Source organism: Nematolebias whitei, chromosome 15 (genome assembly GCF_014905685.2).
Source record: "Nematolebias whitei isolate Nwh7 chromosome 15, NemWhi1, whole genome shotgun sequence".
NCBI lineage: Eukaryota > Metazoa > Chordata > Actinopteri > Cyprinodontiformes > Rivulidae > Nematolebias > Nematolebias whitei.
Genome location: NC_056512.1, coordinates 42,934,420 through 42,951,272, shown reverse-complemented (window position 1 = coordinate 42,951,272; position 16,853 = coordinate 42,934,420). Strand labels below are relative to the sequence as shown.

The 16,853-nt window shown below is 40.7% G+C and overlaps 1 protein-coding gene across 1 annotated transcript in view; it reads left to right on the top strand.

The window, feature by feature from the left end:
• The first annotated feature begins 14,619 nt into the window (after positions 1–14,619).
• si:ch211-198m17.1 (flocculation protein FLO11) overlaps positions 14,620–16,853 on the top strand; it is a 31,195-nt gene continuing 28,961 nt past the window's right edge. Inside the window, exon 1 of the mRNA XM_037688607.1 lies at positions 14,620–14,770. Within this exon, the coding sequence (XP_037544535.1) occupies positions 14,719–14,770 (52 nt within the window). The 5' untranslated portion in view covers positions 14,620–14,718. The remainder of the gene's footprint in view (positions 14,771–16,853) is intronic.

Genomic DNA, 16,853 nt, shown 5'->3' with positions numbered 1-16,853 from the left:
AAGACCTGCTCGCAGCATCACGAGCAGCTTCAAGCATTAGCCTTGCGTTAGCGTAGTGTTTTTTTTTTTTGTTTTGTAGACTGTCAGCAGCTGCAACTCATTAAGCAGCTTTTCAGGCTCATCGGTGACTCGTGGTGGAAGACCCAGAGAACAACTGAGACATGTTTACTCTTCATTTGGTCCTCTCTCCTCAGAATTGTGCATTTAAGGCTGCAGCCGGCCCAGCTCACTGCTTAACTCTGCGTGGCTGCTGGAGGACGTATCGGCACAGCTTTCCCGGGTCGGTTAACCTCCGACTATTTCACCTGCGAAATGATGATAATTAGGGATGCACGATATTGGATTTTTGGCCGATATCCGATATGCCAATATGTTAGAATTTATTTGGCCGATAACCAATACCGATATACATATTTTCTTCTTCCTGGACTATATAGCTTTCTCTGCTGTGGAATTAAAGTACTACATTATTCTGTATGAGTTTAGTCAGTTTGGCCTGCTACCAAATGCAGATGCCAGGAAGGAGGCTGAAAATGATGCAACACTTCAACAAACATTATATTCACCAACCCATATGTTATTTTCCACAATTTATCATCCAATGTTATTTTATTCCTAACAACTTAAAACAGAAACCTTTTATGTCGGTGAGTTGTTTTGATGAAATGGCCAATATCCGATATTTAACTTTATTGCAAATATCGGCTGATGCTGATACCATGCCGATAATATCGTGCATCCCTAATAGGCCTGTCACAATAAACAAATCAATTAATCTCATGATAACTCAAAATTATCAACCTCATTTTAATTTATCAGCTTTATCGTTTCTTCACGTCTCTCTACGGAAGACACTGGATGACAAAAGGCTCAACTCCGGTGTTCTTCACTGACCCGTCCCTTTCTCTTTTCTCTTTAAAATGTGTTTTAATCGTCCAAAATCGTGTTTTTGGATCGTTAAAGCAGCTAAAGCTAAGAGATAAGCTAACAGGCCAACCTCGGGAATAAACCTCCATCTTGTCAAAGCTCAAATTCACGGTTGAAATCTGCGTCTTTGTCTAAAAAGTTGTTTTTCTCTGCAAAAAAGAAGCTGAGAACTTATTTATTGTTTTTTATATATTTTTATTAAAAGCTTTGTGTGAAAAATGTTATGCTAAAGAGCTCAACCCACACCGAGCGGCCGCCATTTTGAGAACTGAAAAACAGGAAGGACAGACAGCCCATGTCACGTCAAGGGGCCTCCCTCCCATTTTTCTTAGAGACACGTTGCTCGCTCCCTCACTATCCATCCTTTGATTCAGTCTTATACTGCCACCCAGTGGTAAAATAAAGGTACTACACACAAAAAAAATCGCCAACATCTCTTATTAAATTTGACAATTACTAATTGTTGTCAAATTTCAAACCATATCGATTATCACAGTAATTTCTGAGACAATTAATCGCCCAGTAAAATTTGTTATCGTGACAGGCCTAATCAATCCCTAATGGTAATGGAGGAGGCCTTCGTCCTCTTGCCAGGGCCTGAGCAGCGAGACTCTGGAAGCTTGGGCTCAGGTCCACATATTGCTCTTCTGCTCAGTCAGAACTCTTTGAGTACAAGTACACACGGTATCAGGCTGATACCCGATACTGGTATTAGTGCATCCCTAATTTGAAGTCGAGAAGAGTGCAAATTAAAAGTGGTCTTGGTTGTGCTTTTAAAGAACAGGGTTGTTCTTCAGCCTATAGATGGCGCTGTTGGACAGCAGTAGAATGGCCTTTTCTTTTTCCTCTTATTTATCTAAAAGTGTCCGATCTGCAGGTTGAGCTGTCGTACCTTCTCTGAAGTTCTCCGTCTGACTCGAGCTCAAACACGGCAAATAAACTGACGTTTTGACTGTTGCCGTCGTGGGACATTAGCAGATTAGGTCTATGGGGTGGGAAACGCCTTTTTGGGTGGGATGTACATTTTTATTTTTTGGGGATGAAGGAAATTGAGTTATGTGAAGTTTTCTAACTTTTAGGGGCGGGTTCAGCTTAGTGTGTTGGGCGGGCTTGTTTAAAACAAAGTAATATTTAATCGGGATAATGTAAATGTAATTGAAACCCCCTAGTTGTAGTTGCCTTGATGCCCACCTTAGAGGGTTTGTATTGACTTTGAGGACAAAACACTTTGATGATTAAAAAGTGGCCGAGCAGAAGTTTGTACAGACGTAGATCTTTTGCTTGTTCAAGCATTTTTGTCCCTTTAGAAACTGGGTGCCTCTTCCTCTAAAGAACAGGTGCAAGACCTCTTCTAGTAAATGTATGTTAACGTTCATGCTGAGTTTTAACGCGTCCTTTTTTTTTTTCTGTAAGGACAACAATAATTGCGCTGTCTTCCACAGTAACGACTGAACTCGAGTGCTGGAAATGATCTCGCTCTGCTGCTCTGAATGAGTCTTTGAATCCCTTTGTGCCCCGAAGGTCTGCTGTTGTTTGAGCAATCATTAAACATGGCAGAGAAAATACAATGCTGTCATATCTAGAACAATGCGTCGCCATGTTTAAGAGCAAAACGATAATTAGCCTCTCATATACCTCATCTCAGAAAACCAGGGACAATGGTGTAAAGGTTTGTATGTAGCAGAAATGTTAAGATGTCACGTTTCTGTACAATTCTATTTAAACTTTGTTTTTGTACATTTTTGTGACCCGTCGTGAGGGTCTGTTCGTCTCATGCCAGTCAGTGTTCGGTCCCTTCAGTTCAAACTTGACTCCACTTTGCAATCACTGTATTTTTTTTATTGTTTACAAAGAAAATGCACCAAACACTACATTGAACTTAAACCTGTTTCATCACCGCAGCTCTGGTGTCACCGCCAAATCTTCATGTGTTTATGTTCTTTCAGCCTCATTTGACACATTTTTAATCTGTTCAACAAATGGAAGATTTGACTGAATGAGAACAAATAAAAACTGCTGTTACCATGAAGAGCTTTGCCTCCATCGGTTGTTTGATGTGTCGGTGGAGTTCAGTAAAACTTGTAGCGTTTTTCTTTCTTTCGCCACTAGGTGGCGATGATGCTCCATTAAATAAACTTTCTTGTTTATTTCTTGGTTCCGTCTGGACCAAAAACTATTTGATGTTGTCAGAGTGAACAGGGAGATTTGTAAATGCCCTCCATCTGCGCATGTTGGAATAACTTGGAAAAATAGGTGAAGGCCTGACTTCCATTTTAGGTCGTAAGAAAGGTAACTATAAAAAGTTGCCATGTCAGAATCCAAGATGGCCACCACCATCATTTGAGGAAACTTGATTTCTAGTTTTTATACTGCATAAAAGTGTAGTTTCCCTAAATGATTGTGGGGTAGCCGACGATTAATGTAGGGTGGCCAATAGCACCATTTGCCACCCCCTAGCTCCGTCATTGCGCCTGGTCGTAACCCCACTTCAATATCTTGCACCAAAAACATTAAGGTTTGCTTTCATTCTCTGTTCATTTCCAGTCCAGATAAACACTCATTTCAAACTACAGACCTTTAATATTCAGACCCATCAGTTGGGTGGGGCGTACTGCTCGTTATCTTGAAAGTGAGCTTGAGTGTCACTTCAATCCAGAGGTTTTTGTGGTTTTATGTGCATTCTAAATAATACACGTATATTTCTGGCTGCTCTTGTTATTAAAGGAGGGAATGCAGCAAGTAAGTATTGAACACGTCACCAATTTAGTAAGTATATTTCTAAAGGTGCTGCTGATGTGAACTTCTCACCAGGTGTTGGTAACAAGCCATCCAGTCCACACAGGCAAAGAAATTGAATCATAGACGTCCATAAATTAAGTTATATGTAAGAACAATAGGAAAAATATTAAACAGAAGGAAAGATGCAAAACGACATGAAGTCGTGACACCAGCTGAAAAAAAAGTACTGTATACGGTACATGTTTGTACTTCTGTAGGCTATATATATATATATATATGTATGTATGTATGTAACCTTGTGAGCTTGATCATTTGAAAAATAAGCAACAGGCCAACTTCCTTTTTGGTATGGGGCTGCATCTAGGTGAAAGGTGCCGTTTGAAAACTAGGTTGCCACATCAAAATACAAGATGGCCACCATCATATATATTCAATTCAATTCAAAAATGCTTTATTAATCCCAGAGGGAACTTATTTTTTGTAACTCGTTATCCTCATTTCATTGAGAGACGTTATAGATGCTGATGCTGTAGACAGGAAGGATCTCTTGTAAAGGTCCATCCCACAGTGGATCCTAAGAAACTGGCTGCAGATGCTGTCCGATCCATCCACCCAGACTCAGCTGACCTCTCGGTTCCCCCGGGCTGTAGGACCACCTGAATGCTGGGCAGAACTCCTCCCAGAGCGATGGCCACTCCTCCCAGCAGCCTGCCGAGCTCCTCGTCGCTGCGGACAGCCAACTGCAGGTGCTGAGGGATGATCCTGTCCTTCTGCTGTCATGAGCCGTGTTTCCTGCTAGTTCCAGGATCTCAGTGGTCAGGCACTCCAGCACAGCTGGCAGGTAGATGAGAATGCGTCCACAGAACATCCTTTTCAACTCGTAAGATTTTGGGCTGTATTTGAGATATTATTTGAGCTTTTGAGATGTTAATCAGCTGCTGTTGGTTGTAGAAAACTGCCTCGTTGCCATGGTTACGCATCATAACAAATGTCCAAAACTAAAAAAATTCAGTAAAAATCCTTCCAGCTGCACAGCATCTGATACCAGAGGAAACAATCATCCAACAAAATGTGGTTTAAAGCAAAAGAGGAATTAAAGTTTCCAAAAGCAAATTGAAAGTAACAGAGTTGCTCCAACATGCGGCGCAATTCTAGAACTATATATATTTATATATAGAGAGAGAGATAGAAGGAGATGGTGGCCATATACATGGTATAATTTATATTGAAAGTATAGTTCCCCTTAAATGATTGGGGTGGCTGTGCAGTGGTCTAACATTATTCTATGGTAGCTAATGCCACCGTCGGCCGCCCCCTGGCTCCACCTTTGCACCAGGTGGTGGATATAAATATAAATGCTCTCTCCAGGATCTGTCACTCAGGGCTGCCCCTGACAAGAAAAATAAAAACTACCTGTTCTACACAATGTAACTCATTCCCACTTCAGTATCTTGCTACAAAAACATTAAGGTTAACTTACATCTGTTCATTTCCAGTTCAGAAAAAACACTAAAATTACAAACATTTACTATTCAAATCATCAGCGTGCTTGTTCAGAAAGTTCCTCAAACAAAAGTTGGGGTATCTTAAATCCACATGAGCCTAAAGTACCGGAGAATCATGATTCAGCATTTGAGGACCATGAATCAGTTTGAATATTTCAGTTTGGACAAAAGCCTTACTGCAAATCTGAGAAATAAAACATGTATTTTTCATTCAATTCATTCAACCTTTATTTAGACGGGTAAATCCCATTGAGCCTCAAGGACTCATTTACAAGAGAGACCTGATTTCAACAAAGAAAGATGACAACAATGGACAACAATAAACAATTATAAAAAGTCATACTCCAGGTTTTTTTTTTTTTTTTTTTTTTAAACAAATAGGATGGATTAAGAAAAGGTAACAAAAACAGCTAGATTCTAAGGCGAATGTATAAAACTAAAAACAGGAACATGTCTGCATTGGTCCCTGCCAGGAGTCCAACAGATTCTTAAAGCCACTTAGAGAGGTCAAAGGTCGAGAGCTTCAAATCTTTTTGTAAGATATTCCAGGAGCGGAGTAGGAGAAGGCCCTTTTACCTAGTTCAGTCCTCACTGAGGGAACACTGCAGGTAATAATGTCCTGAGAGCGCACGCTGTAGCTGCACTCACGCAGAGACATGTAGGAGGAGATGTATGAAGGCAGCAGACCAAGAAGTGATTTAAAGATGAAAATGTACCAGTGAGAGAGTCTGCGTGAAGTTAATGATGTCCAGTTAACCAGTGAATACTGGGTGCAGTGGTGGGTACGATAATCACAGCCAGTTATGAATCTTAGTGCACCATGATAGACAGCATCCAACATCTGCAGCATCCAACATCTGCAGGGTTCTTGTAGGAGCGTTCATGTAAATAATATCACCAAAATCAATTGAGGGAAGGAAAGTCACAGATACAAGGCGTTTCCTAGCATTCAGGGTTAGACAGGATCTGTTTCTGAAAAAGAAACCCAGTTTAATTTTCAGTTTCTTTACCAAGTTTTCCACATGGAGCTTAAAAGAGAGATGTGAGTCGACCAAGATACCCAAATATTTATAGGAATCAACAAACTCAATGGGGACACCATTTGAGGATAAAATCGGAGGAAGAACTGCTGGGACCAACTTCCTATTTGAAAAAAGCATCCCTTTGGTTTTGTCGGCATTTAGGACAAGTTTGAGGCGGAACAAATCTGTCTGGATGATGTTAAATGCAGATTTCAAAAGCTGAGAAGCATTATCAACAGTTTTAGCTCGACAATAAACAACTGTGTCATCAGCATAGAAATGTATGGATGCATTAGGGATGTTTTTACCTACATTATGTATGTAGATTGTAAAGAGGGTGGGTCCTAAGACTGAGCCTTGTGGTACACCATTGTTGACTGTTAAATAACTGGAGGAAGTACCATTATGTTGAACACATTGCCTCCGGTCTGAAAGATAGTTAGAGAACCAACCAATGGTGTGATCTGAGAAACCGATTTCTGAGAGTTTATGACACAAGATGTTATGATCCACAGTGTCAAAAGCTTTAGACAGGTCTAAGAAAAGTGCAGCACAATAATCTTTAGCATCCAGTGCTTCAACAACGTCATTAAGAACCTTCAGTGAAGCAGTGGTTGTGCTGTGTTGTTTCCTGAAACCAGAGTGATGTGGAGGTAAGATGTTAAATGAGTCCAGGTCATTTTTGATTTGAGAGTTTATCAGTTTTTCTAGAACCTTGGCTAAAATGCAGAGTTTAGAGATTGGTCGATAGTTGTTCAGTGAGGTGGGGTCTCCTCCCTTCAGCAAAGGAAGAACAAAGGCTGTTTTCCAAGTGTCTGGGATGGAGTTTTGTCTTATGGAGAGATTGAAGATGTGGGTCACAGGGACTGTGATGATATGAGCAGCCAGCCTTAAGAAATAAGGTGGAAGTTCATCTGGACCTGCAGATTTTTTAGGATCAAGATCTTTTAACAGTTTATTGACCTCACTGACTGAGAATGGAGAAAAAGAGAAGGTGTGATTAACTGAGGATTGACTTGTAGGAGGGATTTGATTTGTAGAAGGTTATTAGGGGAAGTGGCTGATCTTCCATTAGTAACTGTGTCAAATAAAGAACCAGAAGCAACAAAATGTTTGTTGAAACAGTTCAGGATCTCGTGCTGATTTGACACAGAAACAGTTAACGAGAAGTTGTGATGGGAGGTCAGATGATTGGGGGGTGCCTGAGAGAGATTTAATTGTTTTCCAGAATCTGTTAGGGTCATTTAGATTTTTGGAGGTCTGAGATAAGAAATAGTTGCGTTTTGCTGCTTTGACAAGTTGTACATTTATTCCTCATCTGTTGAAAACTCAACCGATCAGTGTCTGAGTCAGATTTTCTCGCTGCGGCCCAAAGATGATCTCTCCTGTGCAGGAGGTCAGCTAGCTCTGGAGTAAACCAGGGGCTGTCTTCAAGAATTATATATTCTTTACTTAAATTCACATTAATCTTTAACTCCTATTTCAACATTATCAAAGCTTACTCCTCCCTTTTATTGCCATTTTTCCCTATTTGCTATCTCTCTGTGTGCACAACCCAGTATGTGGCCATTTAGCAGCTCTGAAGATAAGGACATCAGTCGCTCTCATCCGCTCTGCCAAAAGACAGCCAACAAAAGCTCCGACGCCCAAAACACAAAGCTCGCCCGCTGGGTTAACCCTGATTCTGTTTTTAGGGCCCAGAAAAAACAACGCCTTTGTCCCTCCACAGTGACGTCACGTCCCAGTTACAACCTCACAAAAAAACTCACAACTTGTTCAATTGTTTAAGTTTATTCTGCGGTGATGGAAAAGTGGCGTAGTTCTTTTTTTTTGTTTGTTTTTGTTGAAGGAAGTGTTTTATTTCCTCAAACTCAAGCTAACACACAAAATTGGTCAAATCGCTGACGCGTGACCGAGTTAAAGGTTGAGAATGTACCGATGTGAAGAAGTGGACTCTGGTCTGTTTTTACCTGGCAACATGACAATTTATCGTTTTAAATGTCGAGTTCTTCCTTGATAGCTAAAGAAACGCGGCTCTTCTTGTCAAACAAGATTTACTGATCCAGAAAAGCAGGTTATGAAGGTTTGGTTAATGTTCAAAGAGAAAGTATTTGCAATACAAATGCACTTTGTAGGTTTATGATCTGTGTAGGACACGTTGAGTTAAAAATACACTCGTCGCTTAAACAGCTTCATTTTGAAGCAAATTTTAACCGACTGAATATCAAATAAATACCTTATTCAACACAGGATATAACCATCTAACTGTACAGCTGTAGTGTTTTATGAGGTGCATTTAGAAAGGACTGACTAAACTGTTCAGTTAAACTCCATTTTAAAAAGGAAAGATCCAAAACATAGAGCAGTGGTTCCCAACACTGGTCCTTGAGGAACACCTCCTGTATGTTTTAGTTGTTTCCCTGCTCCAACATGCCTGATTCAGTGTTTTAATTACATCATCAAGTTCTACTGAAATTGGGAACCACTGCTTTAGACGAGCGTTTTATATCAGTCCAGTTCACAGTGCTGACAGGGGAAAAGTATTTTTCTCCAAATAATTCTTCTGTTTTCGTTTTATTGGCCACTGAAACGCTTCAGATCCGCAAACCCACTAAAAATAAACTCACAATGTGTAGTTTTCAAGTGATGCATGAGTTTGTTAAAAGATTAAAACTATCCAAACCAGCCCTTATGTTAAAACCTAATTGCATTCCATGTTAAATCATAAATTAATTGTCTTTTTTTTTTTTTTTTTTTGGAAATCCAGGTTTGATTTTAGCGGCCACACCCAGTCCAGATTCCTGCCAGACTTAGAACCAAAGAGTCACTTTTACAGATCTGATTTCTTTAAATGGAGAAAACATGAAACGGTGAACCTTACCAGGAGTGGCCAACCGACCAACATCCCTTCAAAAGACTCGTTGACGACTCCTTCGTGTTCCCCAAGACCCCTGTAGGCTGACGAGACAAAAGTGGGACTCTTTGGAAGGTAAGCATCTCGGTACATCAGGAATAAGAATAAAAACTGCCTTTCTGAAGAACGCGACACCAGTAGTCAAACACGGTGGTGGTAGCGTGATGGTCTGAGGTTGCTTCATTTCAGCTTTTCCCTCTTCAGGGGTTGTCAGTGAGTCATCCTCCTTCACTCAGATGAACTCGCATTATAGTTTTGGCAAAAGTGTTTAAAGTTGGATGTCTGTCCTGACACAACCCTCACCATTCACCCAGGCTTGGGACCAGCACAAGAGATAAACTGGCTTATGCTCCCTAGTGGCTGGTTTCTTCATGACCTGGACGACTCGTAGTGATTGACGGAACCGTGAGCAGGGAGATCCAGACATCTCTTTCCACAGCCACCTCTTCCAGCTCTTCTGGTGGGACCCCAAGGTGTTCCCAGACCAACCGAAGAACACAGTCTCTCCAGAATGTCCTGGGTCTTCCCCGGGGTCTCCTCCCAGTCGGACATGTCCAAAGCACCTCCCTAGGGAGACGTTCAGGGAGCATCCTTACCAGATGCCCGAACCACCTAAACTGGCTCCTCTCGATGTGGAGGAGTAGAGGTTCTACTCTGAGTCTCTCCTGGTAACTGAACTTCTCACCCTGTCTCTAAGGGAGAGTCCAGCTTCCCTGCAGAGGAAACTCATTTCAACCTCCTGTATCCACGATCTCACTCTTTCAGTCACTACGCAGAGCTCGTGATCATAGGTGAGGGGAGGAACGTAGACCGACTGGTAAACAGAGAGATTTGCCTTACAGCTCAGCTCCCTCGTCACCTCAATGGACCGGTACAGAGTCCACAATACTGCAGGCACTGCACCAATCCATGTGTCAGTCTCACGCTCCGTTCTTCCCTCACTCGTGAACAAAACCCCGAGATACTAGAACTCCTCCACTTGAGGCAGAACCTCACCCTCGACCCGAATTCTACTTCCTCCCTGGAGGAAAACATCTGGCCATGATGTCATCACTTGGGTTCTGCTGCAGAACAACGACCCGATCCCACGAGCAGAATTACTCAGCTGTCAATCAGAAGCGCTCGGCTCCAGTCGTTCCCGCCGAGGACGGCACAACCAGCCGTTGGGTTTAGTGGGTTACAAGTGGTTATTTTTGTTTGATGACCCGAAATGTGTGAGTGGCAGGATTGCACAGCTCGGTGGCGCAGTTGGTACAGCTGCCGCCTATCAGCTAGCAGGTCGCCGGCTCAAATCCCAGCTGTGGGCCTTTCTGGGTGGAGTTTGCATGTTCTCTCTGTGCATGCGTTTGTTTTCTCCTGTGACCCGAAAAGGAAGAACCATGTAAAAGAGAATGGATGACATGATTACTTTCTAATTACTGTGCTTCTGTCGACTCGTCCTCACAGCTTTTAGTCGCCGTCTCTTTTCAGAAGAAGAGAGAACATCTCCACCGTTTCTGTTTGGCCTGGATGTCTCTGATTTCATCGTCCTCCCTCTAGTCGATTTACATCCGGGGGTTATTTTACAGACTCTGTATCCATCGAGACGGTCCAAAGTATACTCGTCCATGTTCGATTGTAAACAAACGACCTGTAACTGTTGGCAACAAAAAGTCCTGCTCATTTTGCCCATTTATTACAAATGAAGTGGTGGACCTTTAGAAAAGTAGTGAATAATGCACATTAGGTGCTTATTTATGTTGTAGATGATACATACAACAAATTAAAAGCAGGAACACGGAAGAACTTTTGTCAGTTTTTTATGGCTTCAAGTTGGAGCAGAAACAGCTGGAGGGATGTTTCTAAGCTGGAACACGTTATTTTACACGACTTCTCTTCTGGTGACTCAAAAGGTGCAGGCGCCGGGGAAGGTGGACATGACTGAATGTGTCATAAAACATTAATCCATGCAGGAAGTAAAAAACTGACCCACGTACACTTTTTTTTTTTTGTTACCACTTTGGCGTCTTTTTACACCTAAATTTAGTAAACAGGAGTTTTTTTTTTATTTTTTTAAACGGAAGTAAAACTCTTAAAATAAATAATTTTTTTAGTAAAGGTAATTTTTTTTTTCCTCCCAGATTCCAGGCCTGAACTGAAACAACTGTATCAGCAGCGGTAGTTTTAGTTGACCGCCAGGATGAAAAGCAGCTCCAAGTATTAAAATATGTTGCAATGTTCATTATTTGCACGAGATACGGGCGAGGTCAGCGAGGTGTGTTTATGTTCTGCTTGATATTTCTTTCTTTCACAAGAGCGTGTCAGACCTGAGCCATAAAAACTGAGCCGTGGCAGCTCGTAGCGAATGAGGGGAAATACTTCACATTAAATAATTAGTCAGGGTGCAGAGAGGAATGATTCACTGCTGCTGCTCAGGAACCGCAGCTCTTTGAAACATCTACCGAAGAGCTCGCTCATTCTTTAATGATCTGTCGAGTTTCTGATGGACGCAAACGTTACAGTTTTAGGTATTTTTCAATGATTGCTTCTCATAAAACAACGTTATCTGTTGAAGAGGATAATATGTAATTTAGAACCAGGAGCAAAAAGTTATAAAAAAAAAAGAAAATTGTTTTGTTCTGATAGTTGAAGTTTGTAAATTTGACTAATAGACAATCAACAAGTGTTGACGATGCCTCTGACAATGACTTGTAAAGAAACGTATGTTTATTATCTTTTACTTATGACACTGTTATTCTTATCTGCTGGGAATTTAAATTTGTTTTTTAAAGGGTAAAGATTTCAAACCCATTAAAAAGGCTATATTAGTTTTTTAATGATATATTGATTTTATTAGATATATTGACGCACTGTGTTACGCGGTGGTTCAGTTTATTTTTTAGTACATCAACAGAGAAATCATTTAGGGGGGAGCGGTGGTGCAGTGGACAGAGAAGGCGAGCCTGTGATTGGAAGGTTGCCGGTTCGACCCCCCTGCATGGACATCAAAATGTGGATGGGAAAGACGAAGCACCCACTCTCGTCTCCACCCTCGTCTGCTCCAACCTGGGCCCCCGAGCAAGGGGCTCATCCACCACCCAGGGAACCCCAGATGGCAGCCCCCCCACTCCACACAGAGAGCTGCGGCAGCTCGGTGCTGCGGCAGCTCGGTGCTGCGGCAGGAAAAACATCCGGCGTAAAAACAATCGGCAAGTCTTTGTGTGAGTTAATTTTCTGTGGACCCCTGAAGAAGAAGCAGCCGGAAAAAAACAACCACACATTACTTAAAATAATTCCCTTTAGTTTCTTCCATTTTACAATCAGTTATTTTATCCATTCATGTATTCAAACATGCGTCTAGACTGAGAATAATGTTCAGACTTTTAGCGTTTGTAACTTTAAAAATAAACTTTATATGCAAACATTCTCTCCAAAAAACACATTGAGATCTCTTCAGTTCCTTCAAAAACATCGATTGTTCTCTTTAACATCTGTCTCCGCAAACTGGCTCTACTTTTTGTCATCTTTTGCTACTTTTATCTTTTAGCCACTGTCTTGCCAACGTTAGCTTTTAGCTAGTGTTAGGCTATTTTAGCTTTTAGTTACGGTTGCGCTACTTTAAACTTTTAGCTACTATTCTGCTATTTGTAGCTTTTAGCTACAGTTTTGCAATTTAGTTATGGTTCAGCTGTTTTTAGCTTTTAATTACTGCCCTAATTGTAGCTTTTAGTTACAATTTGGCTATTTTAGCTTTTAATTATGGTTGCACAACTTTAGACTTTTAGCTACTGTCCTGCTAATTGTAGCTTTTAAGCTAAAGTTGAGCAATTTTAGCTTTTAGTTAAGGTTGTGCTGTTTTTAGCTTTTAACTACTATCTTGCTAACTTTAGCTTTTAGCTACAGTTAGACTTTTTTGTTTTACAGTTGTGCAACTTTTAGCTACTGTCTTGCTAATCATTTTAGCTATGAGTTTGTTACATTTAGCTTTTAGTTACTCATTTGCTACTTGTAGCTTTTAGCTACAGTTTTGCATTTTTAGCTTTTAGTTATGGTTGTGCTGTTTTTACTTTTTAGTTACTGTCCTAAATGTAGCTTTTAGTTACAGCTTTTAATTATGGTTGCGCTACTTAGACTTTTAGCTACTGCCCTGCTAATTGTAGCCTTTAGCTACCAATTGGCTATTTTAGCTTTTAACTACAGTTTCTGGACGTTTGATTCAATTCCAACAAAAACAACTTTTCGGCCACTTCTGTACCTCTTTTTCCTCCTTTTTAAAAGAATGCCCATTAATGGCTCAAAAATGATCTCTTTAATTTAAAATGTTCCCATCGTGCAAAAGCTCATTTAACAGAAATATGAAGAGGACAAAAACAGCTAAAGCAGCAAAGGAAGGGGGAGATAAGTTTGTGACACTGAGAACATTTTTGATTGATGCATGTGACGGCTTCTTTTTGTGATATTTCTTCATGTCAACAGATCGTTTATTGCTGCACAGTTACAAACAGAGGACAGAAAGAGGAGTTTAGTCTGAGTTTCTCTCTCGTGTATTTTGAACACGACTCTTAAAAATGAAAATAAAACACTTTCCACTAAAAAGAGCCCGGGAAAGAAACACGGGCCTTACTCTTCCCATGCCATTCTCCTGCATTCGTTGCACGTGCTTGTTGAAATGCCACGAAGTCAAATGAATTTTAAAGCCGAGGTGACCTCCTGGATGACGCTCCAACAGGACGAACCTAATATAAACTGCTGCAGTAAATCTGAGACACAAAAGCTGCTTGATCCTGCACCTCAAGGAACGGATAAAGAGATAAAAAAAAACATATAAAATCCAAAAGCGCTCTGCCCTTGAGTTGCTCTGCATTGTTGCAAACATTCGGGGTTGGGTTTACAGCGTGGCCTCTAAATTCTTTCCCCGTGTGTAACTTATTGTGAAATTTATTGAATACTGATATTTCAGAAAGGTGAAATATGACTGGACATTCTTTGGCGTGGCGTGACAATAAAAACTGTTAATGTTTGGATGATTTTTCCATGAATTTACAAGAGCAATTAACCCTTCACCTTACAAATAATTGTCATACTGTATTAAAAAACAACAACTTTGTAATGTTTAAGTTGCACAATGAGGAAAAGGTGTGGCTTATTTAAACACTGAGCTAAAATAGATTTTATTTTATTAATTTTTTAGTCATTTTATTTCTACTTCTTCACATTGCCTTCCTGTTTTTAACATTTTCTTAAAACACTTTATTCCCTCCTCTTTAGCTTTTTACTCAGTTGGAGATGTTTTTCTTTTTATTATTATTATTACATTTTATTATACACATTTATTTGCTTATTTTGTGTTTTCTCATAAGTTTACAGCACTTTGGTGTTGTTCCTGAAGTGCGTTGTAAATAAAGTTGCATCGCGTCCCCTGAAGGAGGCGGAGCCACAGTACAGTAAGGCTGAGTGACAGGAGGAGCAGCCAATCGGAGCAGGCGCCGCAGCTTTTAACGCGTCCGTCTCGCGCTCGGAGCCACCTGTAGCGTCCTGGAGGACACGGTCGCGCTCCGGCTCCGTTAGACTCACGACTCCGGCGCTCGGAGCTCCACAACCTCCTCACGAGAGCCGCAGACTCACCGGAAACATGTTAGTAAAATATCTACGCGTCCTCCTCCTCCTCGGGGCTGTCGCCAAATGTGAGTAAAGTTGTTTTCTCTCACGCCGACATCTAAACTATTAAACTCACTTAGACCAGTTTTAAAGAGCTTAAATAACTCTGTGAACTTATTTATTATATAAAACAACAGTTTTCAAATGCCACGTGGCTGGTTTAATCTGTAACATTTGTCATTTTTGTCATTAAGTAGATTTTTTTTTTGTAAAATCCCGTTTTTTTCTGTTTAAAATGCTCTAAACAATCATTTTTCATGCACATTATCTAAAGGATGTTTTTCCAGTACATGTACTCCAAAGTTGCACACGTTATGTTTTAAAATTTACTTTTAAATATATATTTGCCACTATACAAATGTTTATATTTTTGATTTTAGTTTTAGTATTAAGGTATGTATAAATTATTTTTAATTAGTAACTAATATTTTTAAATTCAGGTAAAGTTACCACATGTGATGAGAGTACATAAATGTAAATGTTACACATGTAATTATTGTTTAATTAGACGCCTTACATCCTTTCATTTTATAATCTTGTTGTTTAAATAAACACTTTAAATTGTAAACGTTATATTCAGAGTATGAGTTGTGGATGACTCTCACACAATTTTCGCTTAAAACGTTTAAATCCATTCAGTAGTTCAAAAGCTTTTTGAACAGACACGAACAAAAACATAATTGTTGCGTTCAGTTTTTGGCGGCAGGTGATAATAAACATCTCGCACTCTGACAGTTGATGCAAAACAACATAAAAGACCAGATGTGGCACAAAATGACCAAATAAAAATGTTTCCCGTTAAAAAGGACAGTTATTGGTTATGCACTGTACGATAATCGATATATTTTTTGTAAGATTTCACTCGTTAAAGCAGCTGTTTTGTTTGATTTAGGCTTATATCCAAAGACAAACGTATTCTTTGTCGTTTAATGGTACGTTTGTCGGGTTTTCCCACAAATAGTTCGCTGCCTGACTCACTACGTGACTCAAAGCGCTGCGACGAAGCTTCTGTCAAACAACGTCCAGCTCTCCTGAAACACTCAGCTCTTAAACGTTCCTCTTCGGCCTCTTGGCCCAGCTGCTCCAAGAGTTTCGAGTCACTCGTCTTGTTATTCTGAGCCACCTCACAGTGCGTCTCTGAGTGTCAGGAGAGTCCATCGTGTGTGTCTCGCGTCCTCTTTTGGTTTTTCTCTTACAGGAAGTGTTAAAGGGCGAAGGCACAGAGTTGAGGTGTCTGAAGAAGCTGTAAAGAGACCTCCTGAGGGTCGTGCTTCGCCTCCTCCTCAGTCTGGCGCCACACTCAGTGCAGCCCGCTGTAATAAAAGTCACGTATAGCGGAGCGGAGCTCTTCAAGTGTCCTCCTCGTGCACCACACGCTGCATCATGAGTCCTCCACATGTCGCGCTCTGTCAGACAGTCCACCATAACCGGAGCATGAAAGGCTTTCTGTAGAGGAAGTAGAACATTATCGCCTGAAGGGGAAGGACATCTTGTTTTTGCCATGTGGACGTGGTTTTGCAGTACATTTTTAGGACCTTCCCTGGTACAATCACCGATCTTGTCAGGACTGATGGATCTTACGGGAACCAAAGTCTGGTCCTACTATGGTGGAACGTCGTTTTTGTGTTTGGGGTTAGCTTTAGAGCTAAAGTTTAAGGTCATGGTTTCAGATCATAATCGACATAAACACAATGACCTACTAAGAATAGAAATACAAACTTGTCTGTGCGTTTTGCACTGGCACTCCTCAGGGCTGTGTGTTGAGCCCCCTCCTGTTCACTCTGCTCACATTTGTCTGTCTGTTCATTTGAATCCTAATGAAACTCTCAGGCAGTAATCAGTGGATAAACACGACTCAGTTTTTTTTTTTTTTTAGAGCGGACACAATTCAAGATGGCTGATGATTATTGACTTTAGCTAACACAAAAATGGCCGTAACTCGGTCAGTTTAACATTTACTGAGCTACAATTTTTCGTGGCAGTAGCTGAGAGTCATCCTCACATATATTTGAGCACTAAAGGATTTTGTATTTTGTATTTATTTGACCAAGTTGGCTCCAACGGGATCACCTCAGTTTAAAACTATGAAAGGCGGCGGACATTTCTTCA